The sequence below is a fragment of the Microchirus variegatus genome (genome assembly GCF_963457635.1).
Source record: "Microchirus variegatus genome assembly, chromosome: 12".
Lineage (NCBI taxonomy): Eukaryota > Metazoa > Chordata > Actinopteri > Pleuronectiformes > Soleidae > Microchirus > Microchirus variegatus.
The window spans coordinates 21,719,870-21,742,940 of record NC_139813.1 but is presented as its reverse complement, the minus strand read 5'-3'; the positions used below and the strand labels follow the sequence as shown (position 1 = coordinate 21,742,940).

Here is a 23,071-nt window from a genome sequence, read left to right as displayed (position 1 = left end):
GTCAAATTCCATCAAGAGAAGAAAAACAAAATGTATGTTTCTTGTTCGTTTGAGTGATTTTTTTTTTCCTATTGCGTTCGCTCACATTTGTAAATCCTCACACTTTATCAGTCGATTAAAAAATAACGACTGGAGCTAATCATTTGTCGCTCACATTAATATGCAGACCTTTCTGTGGTTTCAAATATAGAATTGGCAGTTTTTTTGAATGTATGCAGAAGTTCCAGGTTCGTCACTTTGATCGTTTTTTGGGTGTATTTTCTCAGTAACAGTCACATACAAAATATATCACTCAATTTGTAGTTACAAGTATATATTTATACATTTGTGTATTTTCAAATACATTACTGTACAAACTGAGCTCCACTTCCAACTCTACTTCCTCCGAAACTTAATCGTGTAAACGGTGAGATTCAAAGCTTTAAAATCATCAGGTTTGTCGCGCTGAACGACTCGACCTCTGGCTTCTATTCAAACGACTTCCTGCCAAATCGGTCGTGCGTACACAAGGTGCAGCTGGACTCACCGGGGCGTCTTACGCTCCCCATCATCCTATCAAGGACAAACGCGTGATTGGAAGGTCGTTCAGTTCAGGAGAGTTCCATAAAGCTGGGCCTTGGTCAGACTGTCCTTCCTGGAAAGTCCCAGAGAGCCAAATTTTTGGTTGTATGGAGGGGGAGGAGGGGGCGGGACCGGTGGCGGAGATTGGCTCACCTGTGGAGGCAAGTTGTGCATCTCCACTTGGTAGTGCTGCAGCTCCGCAGCCATCTCCATGGACCTCTGGTTGAGAGACTCGGTGGAGCTGTTGGGGCTGGGATCGACGTAATCCGTGCTCTGGCCGCCAGCTGCCATGTTCCCCTCCCTGTCCTTGGAGCTCCCTGAGTGGTAGAGGCTTAGCTCTGACTCCTGGCTGTCCTCGCCTCGGTAGAGGTGGGCTTGGCTGTGCGCCTGCCGCAGCCCTGGACTGCATTCAGGGCTGGAGCTGGCGGCAGCCCACACCGGGTCCATGGCGGCCACTCCTTGGTGGTAAAAGTCAGCCCCCTCCTGGAAGCTGCTGTAGAGCGGTCCGAGTCGGATCTTTGCCGGCCGCACGGAGAAGTGCTGCTCTGAGAAGCTGTAAGGTGAAGCTCGGCCTGGGCTGCGGTAGGTATGCGCACCCAAGTCCTCCACACTGAGTTGTCTCCATCGACCAATCAGCTCCTCCTCTTCGGGAGCTAACGCGCTGCCTCTGCGGCTGTCTCCGTAGGCAACGCTCGGCGAAGAAGACGGGGGGAGCGGCTCGTAGGGTTCACTGAAGCAGGAGGACATGGTGCGGCTGTACACGGGCGAGCTGCCGTTCTGGTGGTGGCTCAGCTCCGTCTGTTGGAAGGGATGAGCGTTGGCAAAGCCTCTTGGACTGTCCCTCTCCCAGGATGAGTCACTCTTCCGCTCATACTCGCCTTCGTCTCTCCAGTCCATGTAGAGGGAATGATGGTGAGGCGAGGACGCTCCGCTGCTGGGAGGGCCGTTGCCTTTGTCCTCAGACCCCCCTGCACTGAAGCTGGAGTAGGAGCTGGAGCCTGCACCCAGTGGCGGCGGAAACTTAGCAAAGTGTTCCTGGGAGAAGCCGGGCCTCAGCCCCACTGAGCCCTCCTCTGGGGTGCTGTCGGTAGAGTTTTGGGGCCCATACACCAACTGTCTCTGACCGTGGACGTCCATGCTGGGCCTGCGCTCGCGGTGCCGATCGTCGGGACAGTACAAGGCGGTGTCACTGGCGTACAAGTCGGATTTGAAAGCCGCCCGGAGGCCCAGGCGCTGTCCCGGGCCCAACCTCTCCAAAACAAAAGCATGGTCCTGGGCTTGGGGGCTCGGGGAACGCGAGGCCTGGCTGCTGCTGCACGCCTCATCCGGCTTTTCGAGCGCTTTGGCAATGAGCGAGGCCGACACGGAGTCGGAGTAGGTGTGACAGAGAGGAGAGTCCTCCATGTGCATGGTCAGGCGCTCCTGAAACTCGGCGGGCAGCTGGAAAATCAAGAGGATAAAGGAAGGAAAGAGAAAATGTGTGTGTAAGTACTGGAAACGAAGATCTGTAACACCTTTAATGTCTTATCTGGGATCATGCCTACCTGGGGAACATAGGAACTTTTTAGGGTAGGGTAAGGGTTATGGTTAGGGTTAGGGTAACTGACGATATTATAGGCCTAACAAAATTAAATTGAATTCAATTAAATCATCAAAGGCATAGACCACAGGTGTCAAACTGCCGGCCTGCGGGCCATATGCGGCCCCCCACTTAGTATTGTGCTATAATGAAAACATGGCCCACAACCTCACATACTCAACAGGAAGTCGGTCTTTTTGAATTTTGGCGTCAATTCTGGCTATTTGCGAATCTATGTACGTTTCTACAAATCTACATAGGAAATCTACGTACGTTCCTGCAAATCAATGTACGTTCCTACAAATCTATGTAGCAGCAATGTTAGCATTGTCGTCGGAAAAAGGTTTTTTGCGGATTCAAAACGGCGTGAACATGGCAACCCTTGGCGAATATCGACCATTCGCCATGATACTACGATAGGAATTGCCCTATAACTTCAGCATAGATTGAGTTCCACGGAATTTCCCCAAAATTGACGGGAAGACCATGGCCTCAACTCAACAGGAAGTCTGCCTTTTTTTCATTTTGGCGATTTGCACCCTTCGTAAATGAGCTAGACACATCGTAAAGTTGTCGAAAGTTGTTTTTTCCCCCACTTTTTGTTCTCTAGGCCGGCCCCCTATAGACCGTTCATTGGCTCCCTGGTCATTTGACTTTGACACCCCTGGTATAGACCAATGTCGCACAATGCAGCAGTTATGGAAATGATGGTGGAAAAAATAATCCCTATATATCATTGGACCAGTTAAGGAAAAGCAGGGAACATAGGACCCGGAGAACATATGTACGCTCCCTCTTATCTTGTCCTGTATTTGTTAATTCAGTGTATTTTTGTGCTGGTTCGTCTGTTTTTCGTTGTCTCTATGTGTGTCAGTGTGTCACATCTTACAGTAAGTGACTGATGTCGCCTCGCCGCGCGTTTGCGAACGCACTTTACGAAACACGAGCATCGTTTTCAGAGGAAAAAGAACTAAATGTGAACATGAAGGAGAACTGAGCTGCCCTCCGCGGTTAAAAAAAAAAAGGAAGACATTGTTCTATTCTGAGAATTCCTCAATATAAAAAAAAAATAAAAAGAAGCCTATACCCACTATCTGTGCCTCTCCATAGCAACAAGCATTAAGCCAACTGCAGCACACCATCAACGGTGATCTAGTCAGTTGTTCCTAATTGGCAATGAGAGGCACGTTAATTATAACTTTGTAGATGGAGGAGACGGAGAGAGCATGCAAACACATTTGATCATCACATTACCACTTGGACCAAACTTGAGCTCATTTTGAATAAAAGCCGAGCTCTATCATTTCACACACGTACACTCACACTGTGTGTGTGTGTGTGTGTGTGTGTGTGTGTGTGTGTGTGTGTGTGTGTGTGTGTGTGTGTGTGTGTGTGTGTGTGTGTGTGTGTGTGTGTGTGTGTGTGTTGATTTGCAGCAAAACAAATGACTAAAGCGCCACTGTGGGCACCGAGGAGCCACTGCATTTCTCAAAAAATGCTGCAGCACCATTCATCAATATGCTTTCGATTAGCTTCCACCCACAGGAGCGGCAGCACCGTGGACGCACTCTAAGTGCATATATAGCCTCTGACCTCCATTACATTTGGCAGATCTGAACTGTTTTTCACTCCATAACAGATCATATATAGAGCCAGTGTGTTTGTGTGTTTGTGTGTGTGTGTGTGTGTGTGCAGTAAACGTGTGTGGGCATGCTTATTCTGCCTTACGTAACCAAATGCAATTTGGATTGACATTTCCATTCAGCGATATGGGGGAAAAAAAACAAAACAGGACATTCTTTAACCTTGTGGACACTTGCAGGCTTTAGAAATCTGCTCGTGCCACACGACGGAGGCACGAGGCCCAGGGCTGATGCAGCAGGGACAAGTGTTGCCAAGCTGAAAGCTGGCCTGGTGTTACGACACTCATCGATACCCACATGATTCTCCTCGCTCACAGGAGAACGCAGCATAGCACGGTGATGCTGTGGTGCAATCCTACATGTATATTTTGTAGCGCTGTCAAACGTTAGCGCGTCAACGGCGTTTAACGGCGTCAACGTTAACGCACATCGTGTTTCCAAAAAGACGTCATGTTTACGTGACTCCCGATTATTAAAATGAGTCTGTAAAGTAACGCTAAACTTTAAAAACAGAGGCACACATACGCAGTACACCGGTACACTAGTTATTTGTAGTGCTGCCCTTTTCCTTTAATAAAGAGACCGCTCCAGTTCCACTGTAGTCGCGCTAACGGCGCTAAAAGGAGATAATGCAGCTAATGGAGCTAATGCAGCTAATGGAGCTAACTGGTAAACGGTGCCTGGACTCCGGTGCCGAGGCACGTAAACATGACGTCATACGCGTCTTTTTCCGGTCAGTCGCCACGGACACGTGTCGTGCATTAACCTTTTGCACAGCACTGATATTAGCATACTAGCCCTTTATCAGTAAATATTAAGCACGTATTAACGCCTTATGTAGGAAAAATCTTAATTCATGTCGTTATAGATGTAGCATAAGGTTATGTAGAATAATGATGCTTAATGGTGCTTAATAATTACTAATAAAGGGCTAGTATGCTACTATGCGAAGTGTTACCGTATTTTTTAACTCACCTTTTTTTCGATAAAAAGTATTTAAATATTGACATTAAGGCCACATCTATATGGAAACGTAATAAAAAACGATCTTTTCCTTGAAAAAATTCCCTGTAAAGAGGGCGACTCAAAACGCTGTAGTACATATGCCAGGACTGTAAGTGGCGCTGTAACGCTACACCAAAAACAGAGAAGAAGAAGACGTTGTACACATTGCAGATATAATAACAGAGACAGTGACAGGGGAAATAAAGCGAAATAAGGTTTGTTTGTGTACGTTTACGTTTCATGTTGTTTCCGCGTGAATATTCAGGTGTTAATACGTACTTAATATTTACTAATAAAGGGCTAGTATGCTACTTATATGCATGTTAGGAAGCACCTAGTTAATGGTGAACATGTGTTCCCTAATCTAAAGTGTTACCAAAAATGGCTATGGAGTTAGACTTGAAGCTTGAAGTAAACCCTGTGTACAAAGATAAGCCTGTGTTAGACATTGAATAACATTTTAAAACTTGATCTCCTGATCCAAACAGGTGGAGGCAAAGCTTTAGCAGTGGCAGCAGTGTGAGGCTGCATTGGTGCTGCGAGAAATGAGCGGAGGACAAGTGTTAGCTGATAACAACTGACAACCGTGTCCTGCATGAACTAATGTAAGGCCTCATTTTATTGGCGTAAATTAAAAAGACTGTATGATCAGTTCACTTAAAAATAAAGATTCGATTTGGTTTTTGTGGCCTTAAAACAACCTGGAGACCCTGACATTTCCTCTCCCGCACACATTTCTCTGTAACCTGTGATATTCAGCCTCACTGCTCTTGTATGTAATTCTCTGGGTTTCTATCAAATGCCAGGGCGAAAACACCCTAAAGCTCTAACGGGTCTTATTTGTTGAATGCGAGCGTCGTCGTGATGTCGGGGCTTGAAATGTATTCTCCTCAAATTGATATGGATTTATTTTTGTACCGCGAGTACAATAAAAGGAAGGGAAAAAAACAACAACAACAAAACAATTGAGTTAGAAAAGTTGAGATGGTGTGAAGTAAGACCTGGGGCTGAATGGAAAATAACACAGTGAGTAAAGTCAATAGAACAGAATAGAAGACTCACCTCAGAGAGCTGGGCTCTGTAAAGAGACTTGTTGCACTGCAGAAGCTGAGCGGCGAGGTTACAGTCCTTTCTGTACACATCCTGTGAGGACACAACACAGTCACACTATGACTGAAAATTTCATACATACATATTCCATTTAGGACAGTTGTAATAACTAGTACAGTGTGTAACTTTGAAATAAAAACAATAAGAATTTACTCACATTGTCCTCTTGCAGCTTCTCGATGGTGAGCTTGGCCTCCATCAGGCGATTGTTGAGGACGATGATCTCTCTGCTCAAAGCTCGCTTCTCATCGTCATGGTGCTGGGACTGGTGAGACAAAAGTAAGAGTTTGATCTTAGCTTAGCTTAGCTTAGCTTAGCTTAGCTTACCTTATCTTATCGTTTTTTTATCTAATCTTATCTCATCTTATCTTGTACCTTACCTTACCTTATCTTACCATACCTTATCGTATCATATCTTATCTTAGCTTAGATTAGCTTAGCTTACCTTATCTTACTTTATCTAATCTTACCTTATACCTTACCTTAACTTAGCTTACCTTATCTTATCTTACCTTACCTCATCTTACCTTATCTTACCTTGTACTTTACCTTACCTTATTGTATCATATCTTAACTTACCTTAGCTTAGATTAGCTTAGCTTACTTTATCTTATCTTATACCTTACCTTACCTTAGCTTACTTTACCTTATCTTACCTTAGCTTACCTTATCTTACCTTGTACCTTACCTTACCTTACCTTACCTTACCTTATCTTACCTTGTACCTTACCTTACCTTATCTTAACCTTAGCTTACCTTATCTTACCTTATCTTACCTTGTACCTTATCTTACCTTATTGTATCATATCTTAACTTACCTTAGCTTAGCTTACTTTATCTTATCTTATACCTTACCTTACCTTAGCTTACTTTACCTTATCTTACCTTAGCTTAGCTTACCTTATCTTACCTTGTACCTTACCTTACCTTATCTTACCTTGTACCTTACCTCACCTTACCTTACCTTACCTTACCTTACCTTACCTTATCTTACCTTGTACCTTACCTTACCTTACCTTACCTTACCTTACCTTACCTTATCTTACCTTAGCTTACCTTACCTTGTACCTTACCTTATCTTGTATGTTACCTTAACTTACCTTATCTTATCTTATCTTACCTTACCTTATCATATTTTATCTAATCTTATCTTACTTTACCTTATCTTACCTTATCTTTTATCTTGTGTTTGTAACTTCTACTGTTAAAGAAAGTCTGAAGGGACCATTGGCCCCTTAACATAATCATATTTTATCCTTGGACACCCCTGATCTAAAGCTACTCCATCGCTCCATCCATTACGAGGTCAGCATGATCTTTTAGTTTTCCAATAAGTTCAGGGTGATCATTTCCCCTCGACTACTAATACGATGACGTCTTGTTGGTAACGCTTTACGAGAGAGAGAGAGAGAGCCTCCAAATGTGCATTCACTGGAGGTTTAGTTTTGTTATATTCACACCTTGTCAGAGATTAAACGCAGGCTGCCTCCAAAATATATATTTTTTTGTTTTCCTTGCGAGCGCGACATGACGCGGACGTGCGAGACAGCACCGCTTACAATTGGTCACTGTTTTTTTATGCCAATAAAGAACCAATGCATCCCTTTGTTTCGACTTTGATGTGTGGAAACACGCGGGGAGGAGGAGGTGGTGGTGATGGTGGCGTCGGTGAAGTCTGGAAGCGTGCAGACGTTTTTGTTTTCGGTGCTTTTTCTCTTCACACTTTTTTTTTTTTTGTCCTCTTCCTTGGAACAGTGGAGTGCGAGTGTGGGAGAGAGCGAGCACAGACACTGCGAGTACATCACCACCATGTTTATCTGTCTTGTAATTACATTCTCTATGGTTGGGGGGGGGGCGCGGGGGTCAGTGGCCCCTCTGGAGTAAACAAGCTCGACAAAAGAGACCGACTCAGCACCTCTGGCGCCCTCGAAGAAGGAATAATGTGAGCGGAATCGATAATAACGGCAGATGAGGATGTTTTATCAAGAAAAACAACGAAAAAAACTATTTATTTCTTTTATTCTAATAAAAAGACAAATGACCTTCATCTCCTTATTATCTGTACCTGTCACTATGACAGTGAGGTGTATTGTGATTATTATCGCTTGAACGTCTTTCTCTTTCTATTCTATTCTTTCTTTCTCTTTCCTCATTCTGTTCAGTTCAGTTCGGCAGCAGCAAAGACACCTGATGGTCATGCTGCGTTCTCCGGCAGTCTGATTAATTGCGTCTCTCCACTGGCACAAGCAATGTCTGACAAATGAAGTGAGGTGCAGCGCGCCGAGGAACAAAAGGCTCCGCTATCGCTCTGCCATTGGGAGGAGGACAGCCAATTGTAATAAGACATAATTAACGTCAGTGGCACCAACAGCGAGGCATTCATATTCAAATTGTCTCTACGAGTGTTGCGCGCTCCGCACCGTCTCCGAACCCCACTGACTTATTTACACGCTACTGGAATTCTAATAAAGTGGCAGGATTGGCACAGAGTGTGATCTTCTGTTGACCAAGTCCATCTCTTTCAAGGTTCGGCCTTCATTGCTGGTCTCCGCCAGTATTGCGAATCATTTTCCCCATACACATGAATGGGAAACGTTGGGAAAAAAACGATTTCAACCCAGCCCTCTTTGGAGCCTCACAGTGTCGTCACACTTTAACGTAGAGACGTGGTTGAAACTTTAAACGGGTCACAAGACTTGAGACTTGTCTGCCCTAAATCAACATTTTGATATGTATTATGGTTTTTACACAATTGCAGTTTAAGTTTTGTACTTTTTTTTTTTGACGTTTTCAGATTGTATAATGAGTGTGGCCCACTCTAGCTGACGTCCATGAAAAATAATGACAAACATCTCGACACAAACTCTTCTCCTGCCCTCAATTTCCAACGTACACAGATAATTTTTAAATAAAAACATTGCTATGGTTGTTGTCTAACACTGTGAGTTGTTTTCACTTTCATATGACTTCTCCACCAGTATTGCGAATCATTTTCCCCATACACATGAATGGGAAACAGTGGAAAAAAACAATTTCAACCCAGCGTTCTTTGGAGCCTCACAGTGTCGTCACACTTTAATGTAGAGACGTGATTGAAACTTTAAACGGGTCACAAGACTTGATACTTGTCTCACCTAAATCAACGTTTTGATATGTATTATGGTTTTTACACAATCGCAGTTTAAGTTTTGTCCTTTTTTTTGAGAGTGTGGCCCACTCTAGCTGACGTCCATGAAAATAATGACAAACATCTCGACACAAACTCTTCTCCTGCCCACAATTTCCAACCTACAGAGATCATTTTTAAATAAAAACAGCCCATGTTAAAACTCAGCTCTGTAGAAAAAATGAAGATGAGGGTGATTTTAAAACTGTCATTTCTGTGTCAATTCACACCCATTTTTCACATATTTGAAAGTGGGAGCTTGTGAAAGCCTCTTGACACTCACATAGCAAAAATTAATTAAATCTGTATCATCAACCGTTTATGAAATATGACAACTTTAAAACACGTTGTTTCTCTGTTTTTCACAATTTTTGACAGTTAGAAACTGGTGTTTGGAAGAATTTTGAAAGAAGACAATTTTTTGGTCCAAAAACCTATCGATCAGAGGTGTCAAACTGGCGGCCCCCCCAGTTGGCCCCCCACGAGTGGCCCAATCAATAAGTTATAATAAATACATCGCCCAAAAGCTTATTTGGCATTTTAATTACACTTGTCCACAATATTATTTACTTAATTCTTAATTTATTTTGTATCATAATTGTGTTTTTATTGTGAAGTAAACATCATTCCATGAAATTCTGTGAGATATCCATATGTATATCTTAATTGTGATATCATGGTGGGACTCATTGCCCCCCCAGGTCATTTGAGTCTCCATGTGAACGACTGGTCCTGACAAGGTCAGTATTTGTGCCAGAAAATGTCCCAAAGAGGTAAAATTTCAAATATACACACACACACACAGACGCACACTGAAGCTTAAACACTTACATTCCTATGGATCTTTTCCTCCAGATCCTGGTTGATCCTCTGCAGTGCCGAGTAGCTGCTCTGTATTCTGAACGACACAACAAACAACACTGATCACTGACGGATAACAGCGTATACAAACACAAACCACACACACACACACAGTGTATGAAGAGTAACAGTGGGAAATGTATCCCAGATTAAAACAGAATACAAGTCACTACAGTTTACAACACCTCAGATTAATTTCTCTCACTGAGCGCCCTCTATTATTATAATTCTATTATGATTTTTTATTATTAGACTGTGTTTACACATTTATTATTACATGTGTGAATGTGATAAACCTAAAAAAAAACCTGTTTCCTCCACTTTAGGGGTAAATACTGAATTTCTAAGATTCAGTCTTATCTCATCTGATAATTTTTTTTACTCGTATATATTTACTATATAGACATAGATATAAATATATACTCTATGTGTACTGTAGGCAGATTTCTCTTACAAGTTGCCAACATTTTAACACAACCCAGATCATTAAAACGTCTAACATGAGGATCCTTTTTATTCTTTCCTCTGATTTATGGAATTCTGACTTTTTCTGACATAATTCTGACTTTTTTCCTCAGAACTCTTTTTCACAGAATTCTGACTTTTTTTTCCCTCAGAACTCTGATTTTTCCTCACAGAATTCTGACTTTTTCCACAGAAATCTGACATTTTTCCTCAGAATTCTAAATGTCTAACAGAATTCTGCCATTTTTTCTCACATAATTCAGATTTTTTTCTCGACTTCAATCGCCTCCTCCACGGTCAGCCTTTGTGAACTTGTCTCATCTATCTTATCTGGGTCCCACCTGCGCAGTTTATCAGTAAACTTGTCCAGCTCCTCCTGAGCTCTGCGCAGCTCCGTCTCCAGATACTGCCGTGTGGAGTCGAATTCCCCCTGCAGAAGCTCCAGCTTGTGGGTCGTGTAGGAAAGCCTCTTCCGTAAGTCCTCCTTCTGCTCCAGCAAAGAGCTGCACACACACACACACACACACACACATAGATAGTTGAATCAGGGCAACAAGGCTGTAACATGGGCATATTCTTATCTAAAAGGACTTATAAAGCTCTTTAATGCAACCCCAGAATGGCCATGCAACAGTGATGAAAACATCATGAGAGGCCGATAAAAGCAGGGAAAGTTGTGTGAAAGAAAAAGTGCTTTGTGTGGAGAAAACCAAAAACACAGATCTCTAATTAAGAATCCAGACGAGAGCTTTTTTTTTTTCTTTCCCCTTTGTTTTTGAGACGTTACATCTTTTTTTTTTCAGCTGTGCAGCTCATCACACTGAGACCCAATCATCAGATAGAGAAGATGCACAATGATGAAATATGAGCTGAATGAACTCTAATACATCATGTGAATGGACTGTGAAGGCTCAGCGACACACACACACACACACACACACACACTGTCCCCTCCACATGTTATTCAGTGAGATGGCTATTTTTAGAGCTTGTGCATTACCTGGGCTTCAATCTAATAAAAGGCCAAGTGTGTGCGGAAGAGGAAATGTCTACTGCCTGTGATGTATCTGAGCGAGCACGGCCGGGCTTAATGGACCCTGTATTGACGGACAGATGGAGAAAGGAGGGTAATGACTCTATCTGCGGGCCGGATGACAGATAGCAGGCGAGTGGATGGAGACGTGGTCGTGTTGCATTTTTCACATCCTCTTTTTTAAATGAGATTACAGATGCAGAGGGACGGGGGCTGAGACGGAGACACGTAGCACAAATCCAAAGACAGGTTCATTTGGAGGGCATTACTTTTTTTTTAAAGTGGAGGTGTCATCTAATTCCCCGCATCATTTGGAGACATCATTGTCTGAAATGTGGCTGGGCTATAAATATTACATGTTTCTGCGAGTACGCTGCAACTTTACCCAGTATTTTCTGTCTTATAAATAACTTTGCTTAAATTATGAACAGCACCATGTCTTATTATTAGACTACAGTATTGAATTCTGAGATTATTCAACAAGGGCCTTATACTGTAGATACAGTTCTAGCACGACTTGGCTCGGCTCGGCTCAACACTTTGGTTTGGTATCAGTCACGTTGTTTTCCAGGACTATTGTACCTGCTCAATGTGGACTGGTTCATCATAGCACAACTAAAGTGCCGTGATGCTGTTATATGTCATACGTGACACATACACACAAACTAGTGACGAGCAAAGCAGTTGTTAGCTAAAAAAAAAAGGAGCCTCGCTAAGTCTTGCTAGTACCGTATAGTGGCAAACGTGCTATAAGTGAATAGTGCTTCCGGTTGTCGTAGTTGCGGGCAATTATAATGTAATCCTATGGGATCTATCTATCTATCTATCTATCTATCTATCTATCTATCTATCTATCTATCTATCTATCTATCTATCTATGCTAATTAGCATCTATCTATCTATCTATCTATCTATCTATCTATCTATCTATCTATCTATCTATCTATCTATCTATCTATCTATCTATGCTAACTAGCATCTATTTATCTATCTGTGCTATCTAAGCTAACTAGCATCTATCTATCTATCTATCTATCTATCTCTCTATCTATCTATCTATCTATCTATCTATCTATCTATCTATCTATCTATCTATCTATCTATCTATCTATGCTAACTAGCATCTATCTATCTATCTATCTATCTATCTATCTATCTATCTATCTATCTATCTATCTATCTATCTATCTATGCTATGCTAACTAGCATCTATTTATCTATCTGTGCTATCTAAGCTAACTAGCATCTATCTATCAATGCTAACTAGCATCTATCTGTGCTAACTAGCATATATCTATCTGTCTAGCTAAGCTAACTAGCAACTATCAATCTATCTATCTATCTATCTATCTATCTATCTATCTATCTATCTATCTATCTATCTATCTATCTATCTACGCTAACTAGCATCTTTCTAGCTAACTAGCATCCATCTATTTACGCTAACTAGTATCTATCTATCTATCTATCTAGCTATCTATGCTATGCTAACTAGCATCTATCTATCAATGCTAACTAGCATCTATCTGTGCTAACTAGCATATATCTATCTGTCTATCTAAGCTAACTAGCAACTATCTATCAATCTATCAATCTATCTATCTATCTATCTATCTTTCTATCTATCTATCTATCTATCTATCTATCTATCTATCTATCTATCTATCTATCTATCTATCTATGCTAACTAGCATCTTTCTAGCTAACTAGCATCCATCTATTTACGCTAACTAGTATCTATCTATCTATCTATCTATCTATCTATCTATCTATCTATCTATCTATCTATCTATCTATCTATCTATCTATCTATCTATCTATCTATCTATCTATCTATCTATCTATCTATCTATCTATCAACTTCACTTGGTTTACTGAAAAGAAAAAGGTCTTTGTTGTTCACTGAAAGTAGATTTGTAGGCAACATTTCTGAATTTTCATTTCTCTAATAAATAACTTCATCGGCTGCTCAGTAAGAAATATACAATCATTGTTTTTCTCAATGAAATATACAATCATTGTTTTTCCAGCTCTCTTTGGTTAAAGCTCCGCTTTAACCAAAGAGAGCTGGAGAGCCCCGCTGCTAAAAGGCCTTTTCACAGCAGTTTTCGAGCCTGTCACAGCACGGAAAACATGCGCGATTAATAATAAACCAGTGTAGTGTGATGTGAAGTCGAGTACCAGCCAGACAGATGTGCTGTTCCGCACGTACGTACAGTAGGTTCACTTTCTACGCTTCGTCAAATTGTCAACTTTTCTTGGCAGAGAGAGAAAGAGTCAGCGAGCGATTGATTTGTCTGGGATGTGTTGTTGCTCTTTGTCTTCTTCTTCTTCTTTCTTTGATGTTGATAATGTTTGACTTCGGGAGTTGGCTTCAGTGTAAGCGAGCGGACTTGTTTGTCTTGCCTAAAGCGAACTCTGAAGAAACGACTGTGACTTGGACGACTGAGAAACTCACACCATATTTGAATCTCAGAGTGTCTTCTTCCTAGTAAAATAAAGGTTAAATAAAACAAGGGAGGATTCTGGTCACATTTCTAACAGCAACATTATATAATTGTGTTTAAATAAATAAGATCTTACTGATGCAAACATCCAGGATTCAGTCAAAAGTTAAAGGTCACATTGTGTAAGAACTAGTGACATCTACTGGTGAGACTGTAGCTTGCAGTCATGCTCTGGCTGATATATCTGTTCATAAAGCAGGACCTTTGCCTTAAGTACATATAAGCGGCTTATTCTAAGGCTACGAAAGCTAAAAAATCTCTACGATAAAGCGATTATACATGGAAGCAATCATACTTGTGTATGGAGTATATCCAATATCTGCCAGTAAACCCTCCCAAATGTTACACACTGGGCCTTTAATGGAGGTAATAACGTCGTTAACCTCGACAACAATGCACCGATGTCGGCTAGCATATATAAATTCATAATTACAGCATTGTTGTAGCCACTTAAACAATAATATGCTACTGAATGTCAATATCTTGCCTTGGTGCAACACTACACTGCAAAGACAGCCCTATGAGAAATAAACCAAACATTCTTAAATTGATTAAAATGTTCTGGTTTTAAGAAAAAAACCAAAAGATTTTACTCCACTGGGATTCCTCAAAAAACAGGCCAAAAACGAGACAAAACTGGCTGAAATTTAAGAAAGTTGTGCTCATTCTGTTGCTATTTCATACAAACCATTGTTTCAGCTTGTTACTGGCATTTAAACCTCAGATAATTCTACTTATAATAAGAGTTTTACTTGCCAGGAATCTTTTAAGGCAAAAAAACCAAGATTTTTTCTTCAATAAATGATGCTTTTTTTTTAACCTTCTTGATAATAGGATTCCTCAAATGCTTGTAAACCTAGCTAGTTTAAGCTAGTTACGTAAGCTAGTAAGTTAAGTTTAGTTACTTAAAAGTGAAAAAACAGGCTAAAAACTAGACAAAACTGGCTGAAATTTAATAAAGTTGTGCTTATTCTGTTGCTATTTCATACAAACCATTGTTTCAGCTTGTTACTGGCATGTAAACCTGAGACAAAGTTAGATAATTCTACTTAAAATAAGAGTTTTACTGGCCAGGAATCTTTTAAGGCAAAAAAAACTAGATTTTTTCTTCAATAAATGAGGCTTTTTTGACCTTCTTGATAATAGGATTCCTCAAATGCTTGTAAACCTAGCTAGTTTAAGCTAGTTACGTAAGCTAAAAAACAGGCCAAAAACTAGACAAAAATGGCTGGTATTTAAGAATGTTGTGTTATTCTGTCGTGTAAGAAATTTGTCACATACTCTGTTGATATCTCATGCAAACCATTGTTTTCAGATTGTTACTGGCATTTAAACCTCAGACAAAATTAGATATTTCTACTTAAAATAAGACTGTTACTCGCAAGGAATCTTGAAAACACTGTCATTTTTTTTTTGAGTTATTATCCACTCAGCCAATTAAAGTATTTATGACTGTTTATGCGGGAAGCCTCTGTTCTCTGTCTACTCTCAGTCAACAACGCAAAAATAATAAGCGAAATAACACAATAACGAGATCAATCGTATCATTTTCTTTCCTGGATTGTTGTTTATTCTCGAGACGTTTACACCTCCACTTTACACCGTCTACGAGTCAGTGAGTGAGTACAGGAAAAACGGCTGAACGATCAAATGAACGTCTCAAATGACCGCGTTACCCAGCAGCCCCCACTCTCTCACCTCCCCGCACCTCGCTTTGATTGGCGTGGCATTGGCAGGGGAATGTTTAACGTGAAGTATCTCTAGGGGGAACGTGAAAAAATCCTCCATTAGTGACCTGCTAAACCGCGGTGGCCGAGCTGAGTCAGATGAAACGAGTGCTTTCAGCTGAGACGATGAGAGGCGGGGGATGAGGCACCGTGGGACACCGAGAGGGGACAGCTCGTGGGCGGACGGACGGACAAACGAATAAATAGCAAACAGCACGGATGGATGGATGGAGAGAGAGACGGCGTCGTGGCGGTTTTACTCTTACCTCTTTTTCGGGTGTTTGCCGCCATTTCGGGGGACTTTTAAGGCCGTTTTGCCGATGTATATCTTTTTCATGGTTTGCCTGTGTTCCTTCCCTCTCATGTGTTTACAGGAGTTGACCACGAGGCGTTTCGGAGAGCAGCTAAAGCCTGGCCTGCGGAGATACCGAGCGCTCTACCTGGGGTTGACCCTGCCAAACAAAGCAAAACAAGACAAGGTCGGGCTGTTAGCCGTGGTCCAAACTCTGCTCTGATGTTTGCCAATGCTTTCCCCTTTCCACGGTTTTGTCTTTGGCAGGGCGAGGAAATGCTGAGGCAGCGGTAAACGCGACACTAAAACGCAGATTAACTATCCATTGTAAAGATTTAGCAGCGTTTTTTAATGGGCGAAATTCATAATTAAAGACTTTTTTGCTGGTTTACTGTGGGCCTCTTTATATCCTCGATAGATAGAATGGAAGTGAAGACAAAATGATCAAGTTTGGGATGTTCTTCTCTATTAAGCAGCAAAGTTCAGCAATTATTTGAAGTTGAAGAGTCTTTTTCATCATGTTATATGCAACAGTAGCTATGTTTACATGCGCCAAATTGACTTCCTTCCGACAATATTTGTTTCCGATTGTAGTGTGCGTACATCGTTCAGTCAGAACGGACAACTTTGGCATGTGCAGACTAGTTGTCTAATTCTCCATAAGAAGAAGAAGGAGCTTCACTTCTGCTTCAGTCGTAAACAAACACTCTGCTGTCCACCGTCTCATCTGCTTTCTCTTCTGCTTGTGTTTGTGGCTTTCGTTTGAACAAGAAAGTCATGATTCGAGCAACTTTTGACAATCAACATATACCAGCCCTCAAGTTTCCGGATTGGCATGTTTGTTATTCCGATTACTTGGGTCCATGTAAACAAACAGTTAAACTACTGTTAAAAAAATACTCCCTTGTGTTGTTTTGAAGCCATTTTTGAAGCAACTTTTTGTGACTGATCAGCTACTGGTTTCAATTCTGCTAATTCCAGTTTCAATTCTGCTAATTCCAGTGTGCGATAGAACTGCAGGGGCCCATATTATGAGACCACAATCTCATGCTTGTTTTAAATAAAACCTTTAAAACGTTTTAAAAAATTGTTTAACGTGTTGACCGACAGACAAAAAGACGAAAGAAGACAAACAATTTCTCCGTAATTAACGTCTTTAGGAGTATACATTTCGGACAGTTTCCATAAATCAGGTTATTCCCTCATGTTTTTAATAATTTTAAATGCCCCTAACAGTGAGCAATCATCGGGAAAATAGTAGCCGTCAAACAAACTCCACAACTACCAATTTTCACGTAAAAATCAAAAAATAGCACAGAGATAAATTACAGAAATAACCGACGGTTTATTCTGAATACATTTACTTTGATGTAGAAATAAAAGTGCTAAGTAGAACCATATAAGGTTCTTTGGCTTGTCCCCATAGGAGAACCCTTTTTGGTTCCAGGCTTTAAAAAGCACTAAAGGAACTCTTAGAGAACTTAGATCGTAGAACCACAGCCCTTATAGAAGAACACTTTTGGAACCCTTATTTCTAAGAGTGTAGAAGCTCATGTAGTGCCACAGCCTTGGAATAGAAATCCTTTTTAGCGTCTTTGTGTCCGTATTTATGTTGTCGTTTGATGAAAAAACCTGTATTGTATCAAACATCCACAGCCAACACAGCCAACAACACAACATCCTGTACCTTATTTTTTATTTTTTTTTTAAATATATCCCTCCTGTCCTCAATCTCACACCTGTGCGGCAGATGCCAGCGAACACAGATAAAACGATGCTGGTTATATGATGCATCAGAACCTGATCCAAGCACTGGACGTAAAAAAAGGTAACACTGACCTTCTCAATCAAGGGCACGATTAAGGCAGCTCAAAAAAGTAATCATGTGAAAATCATATGCTGCTGTATGTGATTATTTTGATATAATATTCTATATTTATTTTATTTTAATGGCCTTTTTTGTAGCTCACAGGGATCCTAATAAAGAATAAACTGACTGGGACAGTTGCAATGCTCATGAATCTGATGATTACCCCTGTGCACACACGTGCGGATAAAACATGTAGAATCAATGACACCTCGATGTATTTGGAGGTGATTTATGCCGTTGGCTGAGGAGACGTGTCCTCGTCCAGATGGTGACAGCTCACCGCTGCCACTGGAGCCTTCACTCCAGCTGTTTCCCTCTGAGTCATCGCACATCAGCTTCGGATACGTGTGCGAGTGCGTAAGCATGTCTTTGTATGAGGCTTCTTTTTTTAAGGTTCCGTGCACTTGTTTTGTTTGCGCGGACGTTTGCTTCTGCGCGAGTGCACCGTACACCTGCATGTGTGTGTATGTGTGTGTGTGTGTTAGTGCTGCAGCATCAGCTCTGCCCAGTCTGTCCTTGTCTCTCCCTCTGGGATTTAACAAAAAAAACCAACAACACAATCCATCACATAAGTCCATAAAAAAAGAAGGACAGCTGTTAGCGACACATCTCAGGTGTCTCCTGTCAAACAGCAGAAAGAGAAAGAAACGCTCTCTCCCTTCACTACTCATTCATTCATTCACTCGCTTCTACTTCCTTCCTTTCGCTGATCCTCACACTGCAGCAAAAACCAAAGCTGGGGCTTTTTCAGATGGCGCTGGCTGCCACCCACTCGTGCCACACTGACATTTGAGAGCAACTTAGAGCATTAAAAAGGAGAGGAAGGGGAGGTGGTGGGAGAGGAGGAGGAGGAGGGCGTTGAAGTTAAGAAACGAGAAAGAGGGGGAAAATGAAGACTGCCAGCGTGAGGAGATTAATTTTACCCAGTTAGGAATGAAGGAGAACTGGCGAAAAAAACACCCCTGCATGTTCTTTCTCCATTTTCCTGCCTTCCTGAGCACGTCTACGCTGCAGATAGATCGGCTCTCAGGAAAAGCCCTTATCACAGGCCTGAACCTCCGCGTCAGAGAGCGGGGGGGGAACCCGAGAGGCTGACTCATCCAGCAGCACCAACAGCAGCAGCACCAACAGCAGCAGAAAAAAACCCCAGATAATCTGACCAGTGCCTTCAGATTAATAACACAGTGATTCTGCAGCAGTCACTCAGCCCAGTGACAAGTACAGTATGACTCAACCACCTCACGGGGGAATATATAATCAGCTCAGAATGACTGTGTGTGTCCCTCTTTAAGACCTTTTTCTGGAATAAACATAGACCTTGTGAGGACATGGGAGTCCTCATGGAGACACAATCCTGGTCCTAATGAGGGGAAAGCCTTTTATTTATGTGGTATTTGGGCTAATGTTTGAATTGTGGTGAGGGATAAGCAAATGGACGGACGTCAATGCAGTGTCCTGAGAGGAAAAGCTGGGCAAGTCTGTATGTGTGTGTGTGTGGGGGGGGTTTGGCAGGCAGCTAAATAGTGACACATCGAGTACCAACATCATTAGCATCATTAGCATTAGCAGCAGCAGCAGCAGAAGCCGGGGATAATGACCCACGGAACAGATTCCACGTGCCCCTGATTGCAATCTGCACACGTGTGACGATGACGACAACCGTCCCGTCGGGGGCTAACTTATCAAGCTCCAAATGCAGACGGAAATGAACACAGCAGATTGAAACGACAACTTATGACACACAATTAAATAGAATATAATAGAAGAGAGATTTTTAGAATAGATTTTGACGGGATTAGCTTTACATGGAGAGATGGCGTAAAGTAATTATTAGCAGAACTTCTCCGTCGTTTTTAATCCCGTCCAAATGTGCCACGTCAGTAATCATTATCGTACGATGTCATTAAAGATTATGGCCACTTTTTCTTTGGGTAAAAAGGTCCGGAAAAAATGACCCCAGCTAAAGCTAATCCCGTGCGAATAGACCAGCAGTAAACCTCGGCTGTTTTCGGCAACACCGTTCGGAACCTTTTATCGACGATTACTCAATAAATCTCTTCCCAAATGGGTCTCAAACTGCCCCTGAAACCTGACATTTTCTCCAAACTGAAATTAAACACAGTGTTTCCCTCCCTGGTCCAGTTTTTCTAAAATTTCTTATCCTGTGAAAATTGGTCATTAATATTACAGATGCCCTGCGGTAAAATTACTTTACTCCTCATAACCATGTAACACCGTCGAAATAGTGCTTTAGATGAGACGGCGTCATGTCGCTCTCCTGAATATGAAGCTACCATTTAGGTTAGCTTAACTTAGCAAGAACATGGTAAACCACAACACACAGTTGTGGTTTACAGACAGGGTCCAAAATGACACCACAAAGTTAAACGTTAAGTTATAGTGTATAAATGTAAAATAGTACAAATTTTGTCAAGCTTTTGTTGAGACTTCACTTCTCTCTCTTAAATATCAAGCTACATCAAGCAAACATTAGCTTAGCTTAGCAAGAATATGGCAGCTCCATATGACAACAAATTTAATATAAAATATAAAAATTATAAACACATTTACACAGCAACACAGTGAAAAGGGAATATATAGTGAAGAGTTTGATTGTTGAGGCTTTTGAAGACTTCATGTGTGTCTCTTAAAATTTAAGCTAACATTTAGCTTAGTGTAGCATAAATAATTACGTTGCTAGCTTGGTTCTTTTGCTAAGGTCATAAAATCTATAACTGAAGCTCAGAATTTAGTCGTATTATTAGTGTTTTATAAAGACTATATTAATAGTGTGAATACTAGGTTTATTTAATTAACTATATATTGGCCAGTTGTCATACATTTTTTTCAGATATTTTACCTTTAGCTAGGAAATACTCAAAAGTTTCGCTCTTCATTACTTTTCGCTTCGACATCTCAATCTAAATTCATGGTCTTTTGACTGAAATATCATTTTCAAATTCAACCTTTTTTTTCATTAATATTGTGCCGTTAACACACACGTTGTATTTTCCATTTTTCAGGAACAACCACAGAGGGAGATATGGGACAGAGAAGAAGAACATGCAGCTTTTAAAAAGGGGTTCAGCTCATTAAAAATAGAACTGACACAAACATACTCGCACACACTCGCACACACACACACACACACACACACCACCACCCACCATCACAACATATTGTTTACAAGTGGAGCTCGGGTGGACAGGTAGTGATTAGACACAACAAAGGAACCACCTCTGCAAATCTGCTGGGCCTGCAGTGTGCTGCTATGTCTTTGTGTGTGTGTGTGAAATACTCGCATTCACAACAGTGAACCCCACCAGCCAAGAGAGGACATTCTGGATCTCCACATGCTGTAACTAATAATACCAATATGTGTGGAACTGCATTTTTAATGCATCGTAATTCCAGCCAAATAGGTCAGGAGTGCAGGTGTTGAAGTTTGGACTCAGCGGTGACTCTGAACCCCAGAGCAAGGGTTCAGAGCTCATTAACACACCCCACGGCAACTGCACGGGCAGCATATCCAACAACACAATGGTAGAAAATCTGAGGTTTTTTTTTTTTTATGTATTTTTTCCCACTGCATACTGTAATGGCCACTTTGTCTCTGTGGAAGTCAGCTCCCTCCTTAACCCTGTGCAGCAGTCCTGTTTTTGATATTACCGGTAATGACAGTGTTTAGGATTTGAACCACACATTGCCCCCACTCTGGTGCCTTGCAATCATAAACAAAACCCACGACAGCAACAATAACAACAACAACAACAACAACAGAAAGCCTTCTTTTCACCACAAGACCTTCTCTCTGAACTTTTCAGTCTTCACTTTGGGAGTCAGAGTGTGTTTTTTCTCAGACTTTTAATCTTTCCTCTGGGCGTGGGGTCTTCAAAGTATACTCGTTGCTTACGGATCAAACACACAACCTCAAGTATTCTGAATGATCCTGTTACTCCAGTGCCTTTCCACTTGACTACCATGTCCATGCTGGTCCTTGCATGTCCTTTGGACTGTGACTTTCTGCATGGAGTTTGCATGTTCTCCATATGTGTGTGCATGGGTTTTCTCCGGTTGCAGATTTGGGGATTAGGCAAATTGGACACTCTAAATTGACAGTAGATGTGAATGTGAGAGTGGATGGTTGTTTGTCTCTATGTGGCCATGTGATGGACATGTGACCTGTCCAGGATGTACCCTGCCTTTTGCCCTATGTCAGCCCTAAATAATTTAAAATCTCTGTCAAAATGAGGGTTCAATACTTGCTTATTTCTAAGCGAAGTTTTTAAGGTCAAACACTCTAAGAATAACAGCTCAGAAACATCTGACTGAACTACAATGCTACTCAAATAATCAATATTATACTGGTGTACTACTAATACACGCTACTAATAACATATTTACTTGGCATTTTAAGAGATGCTCATAGAATGCAACACCACATGATGTGTCAAAAAAACCAGCTTGAATATTGAAAATATAACTTTTTGGAAGAAGTCAAGAAAGCCACAGTTTCTAAGTAAGTTACCTCTATGCATTTATTTGGGGATCCAGTTTCGTTGATTAAAGTTTTATGCCTGTATGTAGTGAAAATAAAAGTTTCAAAAGTCCAAACGCAGTGAGGACAAAGTAGTCTAAGACTTGGTTTTTAGGGTTAGAATTGGCCTTTAGGGACAAGGCTGATGTTAGACATGTATTTGCGATGGTTAAAGGACTAAACCTCGTCAATGATTGACCTCAGTACTATAGATAGACAAAAATGTGTGTTTACTTCACGCTTTTTCAATACACACTGATGTACTTACTGGTCCTTCCATGACTCTCAAGAGGGATCCTTAAAAGCCTCAACTCAGGGATGCATGAATGGATGTTTTAGCAACTATACATGGGAAATATAGAAAGCAACATCCAGTCGCACTAACAGCTTCCTCGTACATAGCCGTTAATGCACTGGGACAAAAAAAAAAAAGGATATGTAATCGGTGACATCCAGCTTGGGATCAACGCAGAAAAACAAGTAACAAAAATCTGTTAGAAGCATTTATTTATATGTGCCTGATTTCCTTTTAACGCCCTCACAGTTTGATGCCGTGCAGGCGACGTGATTTACATTTAAAAGGGGGGTTTGTGTTTGGTTTAATGGTTCCGTAAACAGTTCAAGTTTGGGAATCATGTTCCGACTATTCATTCTATTCATGCTAAAAAAGATAGACAAGAGCCGCCCATATCCGTCATACAAGTTGGGGTTGTGC

The 23,071-nt window shown here is 41.3% G+C and overlaps 1 protein-coding gene across 1 annotated transcript; it reads right to left on the bottom strand.

Moving 5' to 3' along the window:
* Positions 1-585: 585 nt before the first annotated feature.
* Positions 586-16,021, bottom strand: LOC310934966 (brain-enriched guanylate kinase-associated protein; the record flags this gene model as incomplete). Its single annotated transcript, XM_083898785.1, has 6 exons — positions 586-2,001; positions 5,851-5,931; positions 6,056-6,163; positions 9,896-9,962; positions 10,732-10,893; positions 15,924-16,021. The coding sequence occupies 6 exons, from the start codon at positions 16,019-16,021 to the stop codon at positions 586-588; spliced, it is 1,932 nt and encodes a 643-aa protein (XP_083754911.1).
* Between the last annotated feature and the right edge of the window lie 7,050 nt (positions 16,022-23,071).